A 22,023-nucleotide genomic window follows, 5' to 3' on the forward strand; every position below is an offset into this window, starting at 1 on the left:
TGAAACAGAAGTGGGAGTTTCCTGGGGCTATGATCCCTGTTGTTTTAAAACTCACCAACTCACCCAAGTGGGGTTTCCAGAAATTCATCGAATGCTGACCCACTTATCCCAGCCCACTTCTAGAAGAGGCATCTATTCACAGGTTCCTGCTCAGTTAGACGAACCTCTCCTCATCGGCCTGCTTGTCTGTGGAAGTCTGCAGGTGGCAGCTCACCTTAAGATCTTCTGTGATAGACTCAAGAATTGGTGACTGTCTTGGCTGTTGCCTTCTAGCTAGCTGCTAGGTAGAGAGATGACTCTGAGCGCTCTTACATATTAAACTGGAAGCTTAATGGTGTAAGTTTTTAAAGAAGTTGTGTTTGTGAACGTATTGGGGACAATGACAAGAAAACTAGCAGAGATAACTGTTACTCTGTGCTTGTAAGTTCAAGGGGATCAGGATATGGTTGACTTGTAAGACATCTTCTTCTTTAATAATGTGTCTGAATTACTGCAAACAATGAGGGTAGTTTTTTGAAACAAGAGTCAAAAATGTCACTCAGGTCAGTATTCTTAGGTGTCACACAAAGAAAAGTTTAATGCCTGACTCCAACCCTACTCCATTGTTCTTCCTGCCTTCTATCGTTTTTATTCTTATTTCTTTTATTATTGAGATTATAATATAATTACACCATCAGTCCTTCCTTTCTCTCTCTCCAAGCCTTTTCATATAGTCCTCCTTGCTCTCTTTCAAATTTATCTATCTTCAATCTTTTTTTTTTTTGGATTTTTTGAGACAGGGTTTCTCCGTAGCTTTTGGTTCCTGTCCTGGAACTAGCTCTTGTAGACCAGGCTGGCCTCGAACTCACAGAGATCCGTCTGCCTCTGCCTCCCGAGTGCTGGGATTAAAGGTGTGCGCCACCACGGCCCGGCTCTATCTTCAATCTTAACAGTCTCCCTATGCACTGTACTCTAGCCCTGTGGCTCTGTGCTGCAATGTCTCTAACACCCAGAACACTCTTGAATCAAATGCTCTGCTGGGGCTTTCTGCTGCCCACATAGAGTCCTACAACATATACCACCCTAGGAGAAGGGGTCCAAGCTGGCCACTTTTAACACTGGCATCATGCTCCCCATCTCTAGGACACTCAGTCCTTCTTACTGCCATTTTTGTTTTAAATTAGTGTGTATATTATCTCATGTATTATATACATTGTTTGAGGCTTCCCATAGGCACTTAAGCCCTACCAAACAGAGTTGCTTTGTTACAATTTCTGACTGATAATCCCACATCCTCCTTGAGCATATTCTTGTGTATGGTGAGTGACCAAAATATATTTCTTGGGAAAACAGGTGAATATTTTACTTATAGTAAATGTTCATTACTGGAGTACTGAAGACAACTCATTTTCATTTTTTTTGCATTTAAAAATTTTTAATTTGTGAATTGTAATCAAAATTTGTAGGCAACCTTTTATTTTGCTGTATATTTGCTGAGAAAGAACCTCCTTTGTTGAAGATATAATAAAATAATACTAACAAGTATAAAAGCCCAACAATTTATATTATACTTTAGCTTTCAATCATCACTCCTTTCCATTTATCTTCCCTTATACTTATTATAATGTAATAAGCAACGGTGGCATAAATCACTGCCTTTTCTTCTTTTCTATCTTACTGCTAGTAGCTACTACATAACTTTAAAGTGTTTACAATTGAAATAGAATATCTCTACTTTTTCCTGTTTTCTGTATTTTTTTTTTCAAGTTTCTCTCTGCCTGTAGTGGTCTTTTTTTTTTAATTTATTAAAGATTTCTGCCTCCTCCCCGCCACCACCTCCCATTTCCCTCCCCCTCCCCCAATCAAGTCCCCCTCCCTCGTCAGCCCGAAGAGCAATCAGGGTTCCCTGCCCTGTGGGAAGTCCAAGGACCACCCACCTCCATCCAGGTCTAGTAAGGTGAGCATCCAAACTGCCTAGGCTCCCACAAAGCCAGTACGTGCAGTAGGATCAAAAACCCATTGCCATTGTTCTTGAGTTCTCAGTAGTCCTCATTGTCTGCTATGTTCAGCGAGTCCGGTTTTATCCCATGCTTTATCAGACCCAGGCCAGCTGGCCTTGGTGAGTTCCCAATAGAATATCCCCATTGTCTCAGTGTGTGGGTGCACCCCTAGCGGTCCTGAGTTCCTTGCTCGTGCTCTCTCTCCTTCTGCTCCTGATTTCGACCTTGAGATTTCTGTCCGGTGCTCCAATGTGGGTCTCTGCCTCTGTCTCCTTTCATAGCCTGATGAAGGTTAATATTCAGGAGGATGCTTATATGTTTTTCTTTGGGTTCACCTTGTTATTTAGTTTCTCTAGGATCACGAATTATAGGCTCAATGTCAGTTTAAATACTCAGATAGAATGCAAATGTACATTTCAGGATGATTTTATACTTTTAATATCTTTTTCTTCTGGACCTTGTTTCATAGAACTGGTTGACATTCTTGTAACTTTATTAAATGTTTGTTTTCTTTAAGGCTCAGAGGAAGCAGAGCCAAACTCCTTCTATAAGACTTCTGTCCTCTTGTGAAAAGTACATCTTGTGAACCAGACCTTACTTCCCATTTACTCTGTAATACTGGAGAGACATGGCTCCAGACTATAAATAATTCCTTCATTCTGTCAAAGGTCACCTACACCCTCAGGGGTAGTTACTATAGTTCCATGTGTATTTTAGTTTTACACACTGAAAACTGAAATAACCCCTGATGCCCTGAAGTTCAATTTCATCTTTACTATTTAGCGGCATGACTGTAAAGGAGCAGCTTTGTTTGCTTTTCCTTTGGTTAAAAATACTCATGTAAATAGCAACTTCTGTCATCTAAGGTGATCTGGGAGCCACTGGGGTAGAAGAGCAATCCTTGTTAAACAGAAATCTCATCAACGCTTTTGTGTTGGTTTCTTTATCCATCTTTACATTTCAGTAACAGAGACAACTGTTAGTGCCGATGGGACTCAGACTCCCGCTGCGGTGCCCTGGAAGACTGCTTTTTCACTCCTCTGCTTCACAGCTCCTTTGGCTTCAGTGTGTCACTTCGACTTGATGGTGGAAAAGAACACAACACCAGCCTAGCTGGATCTCTAGAGCAACCTGACAAGCAGAGTAATGGATGGTATAATTGCCCACTCTCTACTAAAATTTTAACTGCCCTCTCCATTCACAGAGACCTAATACTTCTCCACAAATGAACTTCCATCTGGTATGAAGAGATAAATATATGTCCATCAAACTTGTAGCTGGGCTGGAAGGGAGGGTGTGGTTGGAAAGGTACGTATAAAAGCATGAAAACTGGAACCCCCAGATTGACTGAAGTTCATATTTCATTGAGTAATTACAACCAAGAAATTAATTATCTCATTGTTTTTGTAAAGTTACTGTTTACATCTTTCTGGTTCCAATGGAGGAACTTGCCATACCTTGACTATGGCCAAGTCTTTAGCTGTGTGCTTGCTTGCTTCCTCCACTCCCTGCTCTGACCATCCCCTCTCCTGGGTTTGGCTAGCCCTGTCCTTCTGACCAGCTCATCTCCTGGGTTTGGCTAGCCCAGTCCTTCCATAATATCAAGTGCTCCAGGACCTCTCACTTATAAAAGCTGTCTCGTTGGATCCTCTTCTTCCCAGCTTCTCCTCCTTCTCATCCCTCTACAGCTCTCTTCTAAGCAAGTCCACATTCCTGTATCTTTTTTTTTTATTCTTTTTTAATTAAAATTTCCACCTGCTCCCCGTTTCCCATTTCCCTCCCCTCCTCCCAAATATTGCCCCCTCCCCCCACTTCCCTCCCCCATCCCCACTCCTCTTCTCCTCCCCCCACTCCATTCCCCCTCCCTCTCGATACTGAAGAGCAGTCCAAATTCCCTGCCCTGCGGGAAGACCAAGGTCCTTCTATCTACGTCCAGAAAGGTGAGCGTCCAAACCGGCTAAGCTCCCACAAAGCCAGTTCATGTATTAAGACTGAAACCTAGTGCCATTGTCCTTGGCTTCTCATCAGTCTTCATTGACCGCCATGCTCAGAGAGTCCGGAATCAACCCATGCTTATTCAGTCCCAGACCAGCTGGCCTTGGTGGGCTCCCAATAAATCAGTTCCACTGTCACAGTGGGTGGGTGCATCCCTCGTGGTCCTGATTTTTTGCTCATGTTCTCCCTCCTTCTGCTCCTCATTTGGACCTTAAGAGCTCAGACCGTTGCTCCAAATTGAGACTCTGTCTCTACCTCGATCCATCGCCAGATGAAGGTTCTAAGGTGATATGCAAGATATTCATCAGTATAGGATAGGGTCATTTCAGGTTCCCTCTCCTTAGTTGCCCAAGGTACCAGCTGGGGACATATTCCTGGACACCTGCGAACCCCTCAAGAGTCAAGTCTCTTGCCAACCCTAAGATGGCTCCCTTAGATAGGATATATACTTCGCTGCTCCCGTATCCATCCTTCCTATATCCCAACCATCCCAATTCCCCGAGCTCCTCCCATCCTCCCCTTCTCATATTTCTCATCCCATTTCCCCTTTGCCCCATGCCACCTCACCCGCAAGTTCCCAGTTTTTGCCCTGCAATCTTGTCTACTTCCCCCTCTCCATGCGGATGACTATATGATTTTCTTTGGGTTCACTTTCTTATTTAACTTCTATAGGATCACACATTATATGCTTAATGTCTTTTATTTATGGCTAGAAACCGATTATGAGTGAGTACATCCCATGTTCCTCTTTTTGGGTCTGGGATACCTCACTCAGGATAGTGTTTTCTATTTCCATCCATTTGCACGCAAAATTCGAGTAGTCATTGTTTTTTACTGCTGAGTAGTACTCTAATATGTATATATTCCACACTTTCTTCATCCATTCCTCCATTGAAGGGCATCTAGGTTGTTTCCAGGTTTTGGCTATTACAAACAATGCTGCTATGAACATAGCTGAACAGATACTTTTGTCATTTGATGTGGCATCTCTTGGGTATATTCCCAATAGTGGTATTACTGGATCTTGGGGTAGGTTGATCCCAAATTTCCTGAGAAATCGCCACACTGATTTCCAAAGTGGTTGCACAAGTTTGCATTCCCACCAGCAATGAATGAGTGTGCCTCTTTCTCCACAACCTCTCCAGCAAAGGCTATCATTGGTGTTTTTGATTTTAGCCATTCTGACAGGTGTAAGATGGTATCTAAAAGTTGTTTTAATTTGCATTTCCCTTATCGCTAAGGAGGTTGAGCATGACCTTAGGTGTCTTTTGGCCATTTGAATTTCTTCTGTTGAGAATTCTCTGTTCAGATCAGTGCCCCATTTTTTTATTGGGTTCATTAGCATTTTAAAGTTTAGTTTCTTGAGTTCTTTATATATTTTGGTGATCAGACCTTTGTCTGTTGCAGGGTTGGTGAAGATCTTCTCCCAGTCAGTGGGTTGCCTTTTTGTCTTAGTGACAGTGTCCTTTGCTTTACAGAAGCTATTCAGTTTCAGGAGGTCCCATTTATTCAATGTTGCCCTTAATGTCTGTGCTGCTGGGGATAAACGTAGGAAGTGATCTCCTGTACCCATATGTTGTAGAGTACTTCCAACTTTTTCTTCTATCAGGTTCAGTGTGTTCAGACTAATATTGAGGTCTTTAATCCATTTGGACTTGAGTTTTGTGCATGGTGATAGATATGGATCTATTTTCATTCTTCTACACGTTGACAACCAGTTCTGCCAGCACCATTTGTTGAAGATGCTCTCTTTTTTCCATTGAATACTTTTAGCTCCTTTATCAAAAATTAGGTGTTCATAAGTTTGTGGGTTAAAATCAGGGTCTTCTACTCGGTTCCATTGATCGACTTCTCTGTTTTTATGCCAATACCAAGCTGTTTTCAATACTGAGGCTCTGTAATAGAGTTTGAGGTCAGGGATGGTAATGCCTCCAGACGATCCTTTATTATGTAAGATTGTTTTGGCTATCCTGGGTTTTTTGTTTCTCCATATAAAGTTGATTATTGTCCTCTCAAGATCTGTGAAGAATTTTGATGGGATTTTAATGGGGATTGCATTGAATCTATAAATTGCCCTTGGTAGAATTGCCATTTTTACTATGTTGATCCTCCCAATCCAAGAGCAAGGGAGATCCTTCCATTTTCTGGTATCCTCCTCAATTTCTTTCTTCATAGACTTAAAGTTCTTGTCAAATAGATCCTTTACTTCCTTGGTTAGAGTTACCCCAAGATATTTTGTGCTATTTGTGGCTATCGTGAAGGGTGATGCTTCTCTGATTTCCATCTCTGCTTCCTTATCCTTTGTGTATAGGAGGGCAACTGATTTTTTGGAATTGATCTTGTATCCTGCAACGCTACTAAAGGTGTTTATCAGCTGAAGGAGTTCTTTGCTGGAGTTTTTGGGGTCGCTTATGTACACTATCATATCGTCTGCAAATAATGAAAGTTTAACTTCTTCCTTTCTGTTTTGAATCCCTTTGATCCCCTTATGTTGTCTTATTGCTATTGCTAGAATTTCAAGCACTATATTAAAGAGGTATGGAGAGAGTGGACAACCTTGTCGTGCTCCTGATTTTAGTGGAATAGCTTTGAGTTTCTCTCCATTTAATTTGATGTTAGCTGACGGCTTGCTATAAATAGCTTTTATTATAGTTAGGAACGACCCTTGTATTCCTAATCTCTCTAAGACCTTTATCATAAAGGGATGTTGAATTTTGTCAAATGCTTTTTCAGCATCTAATGAAATGATCATATGGTTTTTTTCTTTCAGTTTATTTATATGATGGATTACATTGATAGATTTTCGTATGTTGAACCAGCCCTGCATCTCTGGGATGAAGCCTACTTGATCATAATGGATAATTTTTCTAATGTGTTCTTGGATTCGGTTTGCCAGTATTTTATTGAGTATTTTTGCGTCGATGTTCATGAGTGAGATTGGCCTGTAGTTCTCTTTCTTGGTTGTGTCTTTGTGTGGTTTTGGTATCAGAGTAACTTCAGCTTCATAAAAGGAATTTGGCAATGACTTCTCTGTTTCAATATTGTGAAATACATTAAGGAGTATAGGTATTAGGTCTTCTTGGAAGTTCTGGTAGAATTCTGCATTGAAGCCGTCTGGACCTGGGCTTTTTTTGGTGGGGAGGTTTTTTATAACAACTTCTAATTCTTCGCGACTAACAGGTCTATTTAGATTGTTCACCTGGTCCTGGTTTAACTTTGGTATATGGTACTTATCTAAAAAAGTGTCCATTTCTATAACATTTTCCAATTTTGTGGCATACAGGTTTTTGTAGTAAGATCTAATGATTCTCTGAATTTCCTCTGAGTCTGTGGTTATGTCTCCCTTTTCGTTTCTGATTTTGTTAATTTGCGTATTCTCTCTCCGCCGTTTGATTAGTTTGGATAGGGGTTTATCAATCTTATTGATTTTCTCCATGAACCAGCTTTTTGTTTCATTGATTCTTTGGATTGTTTTCTGTGTTTCTATTTTGTTGATTTCAGCCCTCAATTTGATTATTTCCAGTCTTCTACTTCTCCTAGGTGAGTCTGCTTCTTTTTTTTCTAAAGCTTTCAGGTGGGCTATTAAGTCTCCAATGTGTGCTTTCTCCGTTTTCTTTAAGTGGGCACTTAATGCTATGAATTTTCCTCTTAGCACTGCTTTCATAGTGTCCCATAGGTTTGAGTATGTTGAGTCTTCGTTTTCATTGAATTCAAGAAAGACTTTAATTTCTTTCTTTATTTCTTCCTTGATCCAGGTGAGGTTCAGTAGTTGACTGTCCAGTTTCCATGAGTTCATAGGCTTTCTGGGGATAGCATTGTTGTTGAATTCTAACTTTAATCCATGGTGATCTGATAAGACACAGGTGGTTACCGATATTTTTTTGTAACTGTGTAAGTTTGCTTTGTTACCGAGTATGTGGTCTATTTTCGAGAAGGTTCCATGAGCTGCAGAGAAGAAGGTATATTCTTTCCTATTTGGGTGGAATGTTCTATAGATGTCTGTTAAGTCCATTTGATTCATTACCTCCCTTAATCCTCTTATTTCTCCGTTAGGTTTCTGTCTGATTGACCTGTCCATTGGTGAGAGAGGAGTGTTGAAATCTCCTACTATTAGTGTGTGTGGTTTGATGACTGCCTTGAGTTTTAGTAATGTTTCTTTTACATAAGTGGGTGCTTTTATATTAGGGGCATATATATTCAGGATTGAGATTTCATCCTGGTGAATTGTTCCTGTTATGAGTAAAAAATGTCCATCTCCATCTCTTTTGATTGATTTTAGTTTGAAGTCAACTTTCTTAGAAATTAGTATGGCCACACCTGCTTGTTTCTTAGGTCCGTTTGCTTGATAAACCTTTTCCCAGCCCTTTACTCTGAGTAGATGTCTGTCTTTGTGGTTGAGGTGTGTTTCTTGTAAGCAGCAGAATGTTGGATCCTGTTTTTGTATCCAATCTCTTAGCCTGTGCCTCTTTATAGGTGAGTTGAGTCCATTGATATTAAGTGATATTAATGACCAGTGGTTGTTAACTCCGGTCATTTTTCCTTTCTTTCCTTCTTTCCTTTGGTAGTAGAGTTTGTGTGTTTCCCTTCTTCAAGTTGTGCTGGTGAAGGGTCATTAGATGTCTGAGTTATTGTGGGCAATGTTGGACTCCTTGGTTTGTGATTTTCCTTCAATTACTTTCTGAAGGGCTGGATTTGTGGCTACGTATTGTTTAAATTTGTTTTTATCCTGGAAAAGTTTGTTTTCTCCATTTATAGTGAACGAAAGCTTGGCTGGGTATAGTAGTCTGGGCTTGCATCCATGGTCTCGTAGTTTCTGCAGTATATCTATCCAGGACCTTCTGGCTTTCATGGTTTCCATAGAGAAATCAGGTGTAAGTGATAGGTTTACCTTTATAGGTAACTTGACCTTTTTCCTTTGCAGCTCTTAATATTCTTTCTTTATTCTGTATGTTTTGTGTTTTGATTATTATATGACGAGGAGATGTTTTTTTTTGATCCAGTCGATTTGGTGTTCTGTATGCTTCTTGGACCTTCAAAGGAATATCTTTCTTAAGGTTGGGAAAGTTTTCTTCTATAATTTTATTAAATATATTTTCTGGACCATTGAGCTGTACTTCTTCTCCTTCTTCTATCCCTATTATTCTTAGGTTTGGTCTTTTTATTGTGTCCCAGATTTCCTGAATGTTTTGTGATGAGAATTTGTTGGTTATGCTGTTTTCTTTGATGAGAGTGTTTATTTTCTCTATGGTATCTTCAGTGTCTGAGATTCTTTCTTCTATCTCTTGTAATCTGTTGGTGGTACTTGTCTCTGTAGTTCCTGTTCGTTTATTCAAATTTTCCATCTCCATCCTTCCCTCGGTTTGTGTTTTCTTTATTACTTCCACTTCATTCTTCAAGTCTTGAACCGTTTCCCTTACCTGTTTGATTACTTTTTCTTGTTTCTCTTGGTTTTCTTGGGTATCTTTGAGATATTTATTCATTTCCTCTACCTTTTTGTTTGTAATCTCTAATTGGTTGTGGCAGTTTTTCACCTCCTGTTTAAGGTCCTCTATTATTTTCATAAAATTCACTTTTGAGTCGAATTCTTCTAATTCTTCTGGATTAGGGTGTAGACTTCTCATTTCAGGATTCCTGGATCCTGGTGATGTCACGTTGCCTTTCAAGTTGTTGGGGGAATTCTTGCATTGGCGCCTGCCCATCTTTTCCTTCAAATGGAGCCAGGAGAGGCCTGACGTCTTGGACCAGTCTTTGCTGTGACTAACTCTCTAGGTGTATCTCCTCAGTGTAGGGGCAGGAACCGTTCCCTTCCAGATGAACTCCTCAACACCAAAACATGGATGCGTGCTATTCCAATGACCCGCGTAAAGAAGGCCGAATGCAAGGGGTCGGGCGGGGTCCAGTAGAACACAGGCGACACTGCAGTACAAGCTGGAGGTGCCTGCGCTCCCTTTCGGGGGGTTGCTGAGGCCTGCCCGCTAGGCAGGCACTCACTGCTCTGGTTGGGTAGCCTTAGTGTAGGGGCGTTTGTGCTCTCTACCGGGACCGTCCGCCCCAGGATAGTACACACTCACCCGTCCCGATGAAACTTCTCGGCACCTACACAGGAACTCCTGGATGCCCCAATGAGTCAGGGACTAAGGGAAGTAGGGCGCAGGCAGAGCAGGTCCAGCAGATCACAGCAGAGACTGCAGCCCCAGCAGCGGGGGGCCCGCTTTCCCTGGTGGGGACCTTGAGGCCTGCCCTCTAGTCAGGGACTCACTGCTCTGGGTTGGTAGCCTTAGTGAAATGGCAGGAAACTGTTCCACAGCTAAGAACCTTGCAGACAAGGCAGGCTTGGGGGTGGGGGTGGGGGCGGGTGTGTAGGAGAGAAAGCCCTGCAGCAGGAGCTGGGGGTGGGGTGTTTGTGCTCTCTACTGGGACAGTCCGCCCCAGGATAGCACACACTCACCCGTCCCGATGAAACTTCTCGGCACCTACACAGGAACTCCTGGATGCCCCAATGAGCCAGGGACTAAGGGAAGTAGGGCGCAGGCAGAGCAGGTCCAGCAGATCACAGCAGAGACTGCAGCCCCAGCAGCGGGGGCCCGCTTTCCCTGGTGGGGACCTTGAGGCCTGCCCTCTAGTCAGGGACTCACTGCTCTGGGTTGGTAGCCTTAGTCCACATTCCTGTATCTTTATCTCATTATTTTCCTTTGTTTCTCCCCATTCTGATGAGGTGGTGCTTGCCAGAATCATTAGAAAACTCCATGTTTGTCACTATTGGCAAAGGCAACTTTTCTCTTCTATTAAGACTTTAATGATTTGTGAGAGACCATATTTCTCTTATGTTCTCCTCTGAAAAACACATTCCTCCATTTCCCAGCTCTGGTTCATCTTCTTGTCTCCAAGCATGGGTTTCTCCAAGAATACCACCTCCAGTCTTCTCTGACACCCACTCAGTAAGCTCATTCAATGTTATGCCATCAAACACTTTAACAAGTGACTCAGTCATCTCCAATGTGAATCCCCTTCTTCAAAGTACAGACTACTTATATCAGACTGCCTGCTCTACATTGATACTTACTTGGCATGTTAAATTTATCATGCCCTAACAGAATACACAACTACCTTCTACCCTATGTGAATAAACACAAGGCATTACACTACCATCCATGGTTTGGGAATACCACCAACATTACAGTTGGACAGTTTAGGTGATACATTACAAATATAGCTTGTTTTATATATAATACATCATGTCTACCACGTATAGGTAACCCCCACATATATATATATATATATGTGGCTCTTTATAGACACAGGTTTTGAATTCATAGATTCAATCAATCCAAATTGAAAATATTTTGAAAAATGGCATTTGCACAGAACTTGTTTTCCATGTAATCATTTCTTAATAGATACAGTATAACAACCATTAGTTATCATTTATATGTATTAGAACCTAGAGTTCATTTAAATATATAGGAGGTGGTACATAGATTATTTATTACATAAGGGGGTTGAGTGTCCAAGGACTTTGTTGCCTGTAAAGACCCCCATAATTGATTCCCTGTGAATGTCCTGGTAAAGAATGCAGGCACTCATAACAAGCACCAGACTGAGAGGTCATGCTGAAGTGTGGCTTGTGCAGGATGCACTTTCTCTAGATCTCAAAAGAGGGAACCACACGAAAACCCACTTTCCAGAAATAATAACCTAAGCTTATATGATGATTCTTTGGAATTTCAAACGGTGTTGTGGACTCAGACAGAGATCTTAAGGCCAGTGTCATCTGCATCTAGTGCCTCCACACTGTGGCATCTGTCCTGTGAGCTTACGACCCCTGCACTCGGTTTCCTCTAGCGGGGATCTACATAGATGCAGATGGTGGGAATGCTTGCCAGTCAGTTGAGGAATCGTGGAATTACAGGGCTCACAGCTTTTCAGGTTCAGGTCGGATGTCTCCTTTCCCTGCCTGTTCCAATTCCTTTATCTAGTGTTGCTTAGGAGTAGAGAAACTCAAAGGATCTCTCCAAGAGAACTTTTTGCAGCTGCTTAACTCCAAGCAATGTAAGAGAACCCACACCTATACCGTATATGTATATATAAATTGAGAGTTTTCTAGTCCCCAAATATGCATACACTAGTTGCTAACTTCTCTTCACAGCTTGCTAACTATACATGAGGACCAACAGTAATTTATTATCCTCTTAACACTTAGTATTCAACACCAGCCTTTGTTAATACCAGAACTACCTTTCTGTGAACTGTTTTATCTTATCTATTATTGTTCTAGACTAGCTACTAGATCTAGTCATAGCAATGAAGTTGACAGATTCCTAGCTGAATAAAAGCTTGCTCTGGGCTATCTTGATCTCAAGCTTGTATTTTCTTAAATCTTTGCTAATCTGAAATACCCATAGTTCTTAACTCATTTTCAAAGTCATAGAATTAATACACACTGTAGCTGGGTGAAGAAAAACATGACGCTCTGGGCGCCTAGTTTGACTGCTGTGAATCTTAATAGAGGATGGGGATGCCACCATGACCAAAGCCAGGGCCTGGGGCACAAGTGTCTGTAATGAGAATTGGACATCTACAAGGGTTGCAGCCACCACAGTTTACAGGGATGGTAGGTAGGAGGTCAAGTCCCAGCCAAAGACACTTAAATACAGATGTTAGATAGACATAGCGGGGACTAAGTTCCCCTGCCTCCAGAAATCACAGTAACTTAAGGTCAGGAAGAAACACAAGAAGAAAAACAAACACCCTTACAGTTAACAAGAAAGATGCCTGTGAAATCACAGCAAAGTCTGTCTTGGGGTAGGCGATATTTACTTTTGGAACCAAGGAAAGACTGCTGCCTAGCAGAACACACACACAAGATTTGTGTGCTAAGATAGGCCACAGTCTTCTGCTGTGAAAGATGCAGGTCTATCTTCTCCAAATGTCAGTGTTGTCTGGCCTCCTCAGCCCTCGAATCCTATCTCAGAGCATCAGAGCATAGGTATATGGCTTCTTGTGGGCACATCTTACTCTGGTAATTTTGTTCAAGTCATATGAAGTTCATTTTTACAAGACCAAGTCAGTTTATCCCTTGCAGTACCTACTCTAAGCTCTCCTGTCTCTGCCAGGAAAAAAAAAAACCTGCATCTTTTGGACTTATTAAACACATAATTTAGATCTCTTTTATGGAGTTGAAGCTTTGCTACTTTGCATAATGGCTATTTATGTGCATGTCCTATCTAGCTACTAGAGAGTCCATCAGATCTTCCTGTTAAAATCTGTTGCCAGAACTGCACCATGCTTTTGACTGAAAATGGAAAGTGGAAGGAGAGAACAGGGGTCTATTGAGATAACCCTGGGCTTGGTTGTCATAGTAGATGATGATGGTGTCACTATGAGGACAAGGAAGTAATGAGGGATGGAGTTTCAAAGGTTCCAGTTTTGAGACGTTGAGTTTGAAGTTTCCTGAGACATTCACATGGAGAAGAGAACCAAACAGAACCAAACAGAACGTTCTTGTATGAACTACTAGAATAGCATTTTAAAGTTCCATCAGCTAACAAGGACAGCAAGTGTTCCACAAGGTGACTCAGCCCCACTATGACTGTCAAAGCCTCTAGAGAAGAATTAGCTTGCCTAGGAAACGGAGAGTAAAATGGAGTCATCAGTTATGTCTCATTGAAGGAGGCCTTTTATTACTTCCTATTGATTTTCCCGCTTTCTTAGCTCATTGTTCTGTTTTGTAAAATTAAAATCCTATCAGTGTCACTTTATATAGCATAAAGTCCCACGCCTGATAAATAGTTGAAAGCTCAGACCAGGCACTGTAGCCCCAAATGGCTGGCCAAGTTTATCTTTCATTTGTTGATCCTTTGACATTCGTCTCAAAGTTGTCTGATTTGCTACCTTCAACTGCATCTACGGGTCAAGAGGGACAATTAACATAGTGCCACAAAGACAGGAAGCCTTTGGGGGCTAGCAACAACTATGTATGAATAAGCAAAACCTCGTACGTAGTCCCATTTGCTTCCACGAAATATGCAGAATAATGATTTATACACATCATTGTTAATCAACATGAACATACAGAGGTCACCAAACAAAATACTGAAGCAATTTTCATTATTATATAAATATGAAAAATTAAAAATAATATGCTAGTGATTAATACCACAAAAGGACGTTTAATTTTAAAACTGTTGTCATTTAACTAGATGCTGAGTTATATCTCCTAAAGAATGTAAATCATTCTTCAAATAATATTTTTAGGTAAAAGTTCAAGTTTTGTAAAATATTTTAGGAACCTAACTAAATATTCTGTAGACTATTACACAATATATGCATGTATAATATTATATATAATGGATGTTCATCCATCATTTCCACTGCTCAGAATATCTGAGATGAGGAAAGTTTCCAAAATGACTCTGCTTCTTTCTGGACACAGTAGGGTTGAACCAAGTGATCTCTACCTTACACTTTAAGTAGAGTACAGGCCTGAGCCCAGGGCATAAATAATCAGATGTCATGTGATGTTCCTAACCTTGGAGGAGTGATGGAAGCTCAGAGTCAGTTTGTGAATGTTGGAGGCAATGCTGTGGGTGAGTGGGCCTCCGTAGGCAGCCGTTCTTGAGAAAGACGATGGGCTGTCCTGAGTGCTTTACTCCATGTCTAAGCCAGCCCTTTGCTTTCATCCCAGTTCTCGTGAGAGGCCCATATATTTCACTAAGTTGCTTTTCCTTATTATTTGACTTGCATTGTTTTGAAGAGCACATGTTATCCATGAGTGACTTTTATCTATGCCTGTTAGCTGAGGTAACTGAATATTTTTAAACATTATATTCAGTCATAAAACATATTATAATATTATAATTCAGGTTTTTCATAATTTAGGTATGCATTTAACACTGACAAATTTAACAGTTGTAAAAACTGTTCCCCAGTGTTTGGGGACTCTATCTCAGACGTGGTCATTGCACACATGCGTCTTTGTTCCTCAGAACAGTTGAACAAGCTCTGGGTGATTTGTTAAGTCAGGTGTTGGCTGATGACAGAGACTTCCTGTATCCATCCCATTTCCCAACTTTCCCCTTACTATCTAAGATACCCAAGTTTGCAGAAAACAGGAAACAAATGAAAAGCAATACCAACATATGTGCTAGTGCCATTTATCTGTTATAAATTATGATTTTTGTTCTGATAAAGTCATTTAAAAATGCTGCTAGAATTTTCAACAGTAGGAGGGATGGGACCTGGACTCCACAAGTGACATTTGTTTTCCATGCAAATATCCCATTAAATTCAAGTCACACTAAGAATGTATGAGTTATTTTATTGTAGCAACTATTGCATAGCAAACCTTTATGGAATCTTAAGACACTTTGCTTTTGGAACCTGAGATACGGCTTAGTTACCTGGCCTTTTCTGTGCTTCCCAAGGACTGATGAACGTCAATGAATTCCATTAGTTGTTTTTGCAGCATCGCATCTTTGCCCTCGATCTGAGTAATGAACTGATGCTTCAGAAGGTCCGACACTGTCGGACGCTTTTCATAGTCTTTGGTCAGGCATCTGTATTGGCAAAACGGAATATATTACTATTAAATAAGTTAGAGTTTTGAAATTATCATTCAGATTTTTAAAAACTTCTATTCAGACTTGAAGCTTCTCACAAATGTCAATTCAAAGCACATCTCAAAAACATGAGATGGCTTATATGTTTTTCTTTGGGTTGACCTTCTTATTTAGCTTCTCTAGGATCATGAATTATAGGCTCAATGTCCTTTTTTTTATGGCTAGAAACCACATATGAGTGAGTACATCCCATGTTCCTCTTTTTGGGTCTGGCTTACCTCACTCAGGATAGTGTTTTCTATTTCCATCCATTTGTATGCAAAATTCAAGAAGTCATTGTTTTTTACTGCTGAGTAGTACTCTAATATGTATATATTCCATACTTTCTTCATCCATTCTTCCATTGAAGGGCATCTAGGTTGTTTCCAGGTTGTGGCTATTACAAACAATGCTGCTATGAACATAGTTGAGCATATACTTTTGTTGTATGATAGGGCATCTCTTGGGTATATTTCCAAGAGTGGTATTGCTGGATCCAGGGGTAGGTTGATCCCGAAGATGAAAGGAGACAGAGACAGAGACCCACATTGGAGCACCGGACTGAAATCTTAAGGTCCAAATCAGGAGCAGAAGGAGAGAGAGCACGAGCAAGGAACTCAGGACCGCGAGGGGTACACCCACACACTGAGATAATGGGGATGTTCTATCGGGAACTCACCAAGGCCAGGTGGCCTGGGTCTGAAAAAGCATGGAATAAAACTGGACTCACTGAACATAGCGGACAGTGAGGACTACTGAGATCTCAAGAACAATGGCAATGGGTTTTTGATCCCACTGCACGTACTGGCTTTTTGGGAGCCTAGGCAGTTTGGATGCTCACCTTACTAGACCTGGTTGGAGGTGGGTGGTCCTTGGACTTCCCACAGGACAGGGAACCCTGATTGCTCTTTGGGCTGATGAGGGAGGGAGACTTGATCGGGGGAGGGGGAGGGAAATGGGAGGCGGTGGCAGGGAAGAGGCAGAAATCTTTAAGAAATCAATAAATCAATCAATAAAAACAAACAAACAAACAAAAAACCCCATGAGATGGCAATGTGATACATGTTTACAACAATGCCCATGTCTGTAAGGGATCATACTGTAGTGATGCCACAGGTTACTCAATACCACTTCTGTTCATGTCCCAGCAAGCAGTGCTGCATAGTGATAATCAAACTCTGTCTCCATTTCAAAGTCTCCTTTCCAAGCCATTGAAGATTGGAAGCCTTAATGTTTATATAAAATTAACATAAACTCTTAAGCTTCATTTCACCATGCATTTAAGACTTTTTAATCAATATATTTCTGGTAACTCAATAGAAAGTTAAGCTACTAAAAAAATTAAATTTTCTTTGATTTCATGTCAGTAGGTATATCATGAGGTCATGTGGCAGATATTTCAATGAGAAAATAACACATCTGTGGACAGGACCAACCATGGAATATTCATAAGGAATGACAACACTCTTGACTGGGATGGTATCACACACACACACACACAAAAAGCATTTGAATAAACGTGGAATGTTTATTCAGCTTTGGCAGCTGTCTTCAAATATTTGTAAGAAGGATTTGACCAGTTTTTAGTGGTCACTGAGGGCTAAAATCCCTTGATTATTTATTTGGTAGAGAAGATTCCAGGTCAGTGTGATTTTCTCGTGCTTGTCAAGGTAGGATGCATTGTACTGAAAGCGTACTGTTCATGAAGGATACAAGTACCACATGAATGGCTCAATGTGCTCTAAAATCTCTTGACCCTGACATATAGTATCTGCATGATGAAAAATTGGACCATTATTTGAGGATATCAAAATAAATCAATAAGAAAAAAACAAGCAAACAGAAGCTGGGTCTGATGGTAGAGGATCAAAGTCATAGGACTTCAGTCAGGCTACAGAGTTTAAGACTATACTGGGTAACTTAAACACTATCTCAAATTAAAGCATACAAACAAAAAATATAGTACAAAAAGGACTGGGGAATGTAGTTCAGTGGAGGAGCATTTTCTTAGGACATGTGAGGCCCTAAATTCAACTGCAGCGCCTCAAAACAAGAAGGAAAGGAAGAGGAGGAGGGAAAGGGGAGGAACAGGAGGAGGAAGAGAAAGGGGGAGCAAGAGTTTGAAGAGGAGAAGGGGGGATGACAGCGAACGGGAGGAGGACCAGCAGCTGCCACCCAGTCCTTGGCTCAGTCAGTGCCATCAGTAATCAACATCATTGATTCTCCCAGGTTGATTATTTGACAACTTATTTCATTGGGCTAACCAAAAGTCTTCCCTAGGGATGCTAAAATATGCTATGGAATGAGGTTGGTGCTGTCTAGAAACTATCATAGGTGCTCTTCGGCTTCATTTGATTTAACAGAGAGAAGCAGTTTTTACATCTATAGCACTTTTGCCTACGTACTAAGAAGAGTGACAGATTATTTTATTCAAGCTCGGCTTTGCCAAATAGCCAATGCCTATCTGGCTCTGCTAGACTCAGAAGTGGCAGTGACAGGTACGGTGACCAGGTACTAGGCTGCTTATTGTCCAGCTAGACAGAGGGACATCAGAAATGGTAAACCCAATAAAATTGGAAATGTCACCACTGGGAGAGGAACAGAACAGCACACAGGATGGAATACTAATCGCCTGGGGAAGATGGGAAGTGAGTCTCAGGGGGAAACTGAGAAATGAGACAGTCAAGCCAGAACCACTGAGTGTCTGAATCAAAGACACTTGGAGACAGGATGATCACTGTGGGACATATCAGCCATATCAGTGGCTTCCCCAGAGATTCGAAGAACTGTAGGATGGCAAGTATAGCAAATGCTTATGGCACCTTGGCCATGGAAACTTTTAAAAATTGTCAACCATATAATGACAGTTCATGAACCCCACATTCAGAGGGTCTAGTTTGATCTTATGCTGTTTCCTTTCTTGTACAGCCAGAGTTGGTGAGCTCCCATTAACTCAGGTAGGCTGTTTCAGTAGGTGACCTCCTCATGGTCTTGACCTCTTTGCTCATATTCTCAATCTTCCCACTCTTAAACTGAACTTTGGGAGCTCAGTCCAGTTCTCTGATGCAGGTCTCTGCTTCTATTTCCATCAGCTGCTGGAAGAAGGTTCTATGGTGATATTTAAGATATTTATCAGTCTGACTATAGGGCAAGGTCAGTTTGGGCACCTTCTCCTCTATTGCTTAGGGTCTTAGCTGGAGTCATCTTTGTATACTCCTGGGAATTTCTCTAGTGTCAGGTTTCTTGCTAACCTCATAAGAGCTCCCTCAATCAAAGTATCTCTTTCCTTGCTCGCATCTCCGTCCTTCCTCCATCTCGACTATCCCATTCCCTCAAGTTCTCCTCCCCAATCCCATTCTCCCCTCCTCTTCCCCTTCTGCCCTCGCTCCCACCCCCCCATGCTCCTAATTTTGTCAGGCGATCTTGTCTATTTCTCCTTTCTAAATAAATTTAGATATGTTTTTCTTAGGGTCCCACCTTATTATTTAGCTTTTCTGGGGTCGTGGACTATAGGCTCTTTATCTTGTTTTAAAGCTAGTATCCTCTTATAAATGAATACATACCATGTTTATCTTTCTTGGTCTGGGTTATCTCTCTCAGGATGTTTTTTTTCTAGTTCCACCCATTTGCATGCAAATTTCAAGATGTCGTTGCTTTTTACAACTGTGTAGTACCCCATTGTGTAAATATACCACATTTTCTTTATCCATTTTTCAGTTGAGGGGTATCTAAGCTGTTTCCAGGTTCTGGTTGTTATAAAAATGCTTCTCTGAACATAATTGAACAGAGGTCCTTGTGGTATGATTGAACATCCTTTGGGCATATGCCTAAGAGTGGTATTGCTGGGTCCTGAGGTAGGCTGATTCCCAATTTTCTGAGAAACTGCCGTAGTGATTTCCAGAGTGATTGTACAAGCTTGCAGCTTAAGTCTCTCATCTTTAGAAGAATACATGGATTTATTGGCAGAAACTCCAGCAACAGCCATGTGCCTTGGCTGCATTTGCAGAGTGGATTAGCACATCAGATCATCATCCTTCCTCCCGTTCACTACAAGGAGTCATTGCTTACCTTCTTTCTTTAAGGTAAGAACCGTAAAAATCATGGAAAAGGTCAGTGGGTCTGATTTTTCTTTTTTTCTTTTTTGGTTTTTCGAGACAGGGTTTCTCTGTAGCTTTGGAGCCTGTCCTGGAACTAGCTCTTGTAGACCAGGCTGGTCTCGAACTCACAGAGATTCACCTGCCTCTGCCTCCCAAGTGCTGGGATTAAAGGCATGCGCCACCACCGCCCAGCTGGGTCTGATTTTTTTAAATGGCTGATCCACTTCTAATTGTTTAGAGACAAATCACTTCTTTTAAATAGCTATCAAATGACATTGTTCTCTGAATTTCAAATGCATAAGATTTTGATAAACAGGATCTTCAGATGCACTGATTACAATGAAATATTCCTGGCTGTATAATAAGAATCAGTGATGCAGACAAATGAAGTGTTAAATAATTGACTGCATAGGTAATAGACGTGAGCAGGTGGAAGAAGCAGAGGGCAATGCTACAAAGGCATTGGACAGATGAACGTGTTCCTGGATGATAAAGGGTCCTTGGAACCCTGGTTACAGAGAGGTGAATGAACTTGACCCAGAGATCATTATTTAAGCAGGAGTAAATTCCTTGAACCCTTAGCAGATAATACAGGTGCGCTCTCTCTCTCTCGCTCTCTCTCTCTCAAAATTGTAGAGACTTCTGGAGACCCTTGGAGCTACTTAACAGTTAAGAAAGAAGAGGAGGATTCAGATGCCAGTGGCCTCCGTTCACAGCATTCAAAGCCACAGCAGGCTGGTTTTATTTCAAACTCTATTGCTACTCACTTGCTAATGAAGTCATTGAACTCTGCTGACCACAGCTCCGGCTGCCTTAGTTTAGGAGGAGGATTCCTGGAAAATAAGAATCAAGGTTGGAAGTTTGACACTGATCAGATGATGAAATATGAAAAGCAGCCTGAGACCAAGGAATTACTGTGGTCCCAGGTTCTGCCTGTACCATCAAAGATTGCCCCCTTTTCCATTTCCAAGAAAGATAATTAGCTATTCATCATTCTTTATATAAAATGACAGCTTTCTAGTTTCTTTGAAAGCATTTAATGTATAACTCATTTTCCTGTTTATGCTTATTATTTTCTCCTAAAGACTCATCTGGCGTTTACCTGAAATCCCTAGGAGAAAATGCCAATATCTATCAAACACTGGGGGAAAGAGTTTTCTCTCTGAGTTCTACAGCAGTCCCTGAGGAACAACATGGTGCACAGAGGACTGGAACAGGTAGCAAGCTGCAGCAAGAAGGGCAGAATGCCTCTTGGAGCTGTTCCTTTGTTTCTAGAAACACGGCAGAAAGCACGGGTTTGGATGTGACAAAAGCAAAGAACTGGAAAGTACCATTAGCGATAGAGCTCTGAATGCCACTTAAAAGATTTTGCTATTAATTCCTTTTGTCTTTGAAGCTGAACAAATCTTTCCTTTTTGGTGCATCTGTGCACACAAAGGAGCAGCACTTGACAGTGAGGCTGCCGTGACTCTGTAATCAAGCAACATTGATCAACCATGATGGCTAAATTTGCTGAAGTGCCGCTTTATGTTAATTCTAACAGCTCTTTGTTTCCATCAGGGGATGAAAATACTTTGTCTTCAGTTCTGCATTGCTCCTTAAACAGCTTGTAATGAAATTAATGTACAGTCGGTACAGGCTCATTAACGCCAACCGCAGCTACGCACGTAACGGGGATCACATCAACGCGCCTTTCAGTCCCAAGGACCGAGATTGCTGAACTGCACTTTTAAAAGATTGCTTTTCTTCAGTCAATAATTTTATTTTGTTTCTTGTCCACTGATAATTTCTGTGGTGAGCTATACTGGATTGCTTTGTGTACAGCGAGGTTTTGAAAATTTCACAACACCCAGAACCGTAGGCTTTCAGATTCCCTCTTTCAATATATTTCTTCAACCAGTGTTCTGAGGGTTCCATTTTCAAGCCACACTAGCAGCAGAAATAATAGGAAACAATTAGCAGGAAGCACTTTGCAGAACACTCGGTAGACTAAGTGTCACCCTGGCATGACAGATCAGTGGTTGCCATTCTTCCTGTTTGTATTCTTATTATCAAGATGATAACATGGGGTTAAACATGGTGGGTTATAACAAAATTAAAGGGGCCTTGGGCATATATAGTTTCACCTTATATACTGAATGACTATAGAAGTTAGAAAAAACATTTCTGCTATTTTTGAAATTTTAATGAAATGTTTTAAGCGTGTATACAGAGGATTTTCTCGTTCTTCTAATTTGTTTCTATCCCATGCCAAAAAAGCAGCATGTTTTATAAAACTTGAGATACTGGATATTGAAAAAAAAGAATGATGTAAATATTATAATTCAGAGTTACTACACAGGAAATTTCAAAGTA

General features: G+C 41.0%; 1 protein-coding gene across 1 annotated transcript in view; it reads right to left on the reverse strand.

Annotated features, from left to right (window-relative positions):
• Myo3a (myosin IIIA) overlaps positions 1-22,023 on the reverse strand; it is a 165,401-nt gene that overhangs the window by 95,806 nt on the left and 47,572 nt on the right. The window contains exons 7-8 of the mRNA XM_057787845.1: positions 20,436-20,501; positions 15,374-15,529 (exon numbers count right to left, since the gene is read on the reverse strand). Coding sequence (XP_057643828.1) covers positions 15,374-15,529; positions 20,436-20,501 — 222 coding nt within the window. The remainder of the gene's footprint in view (positions 1-15,373; positions 15,530-20,435; positions 20,502-22,023) is intronic.

This window comes from Chionomys nivalis, chromosome 13 (genome assembly GCF_950005125.1).
Source record: "Chionomys nivalis chromosome 13, mChiNiv1.1, whole genome shotgun sequence".
Taxonomy (NCBI): domain Eukaryota; kingdom Metazoa; phylum Chordata; class Mammalia; order Rodentia; family Cricetidae; genus Chionomys; species Chionomys nivalis.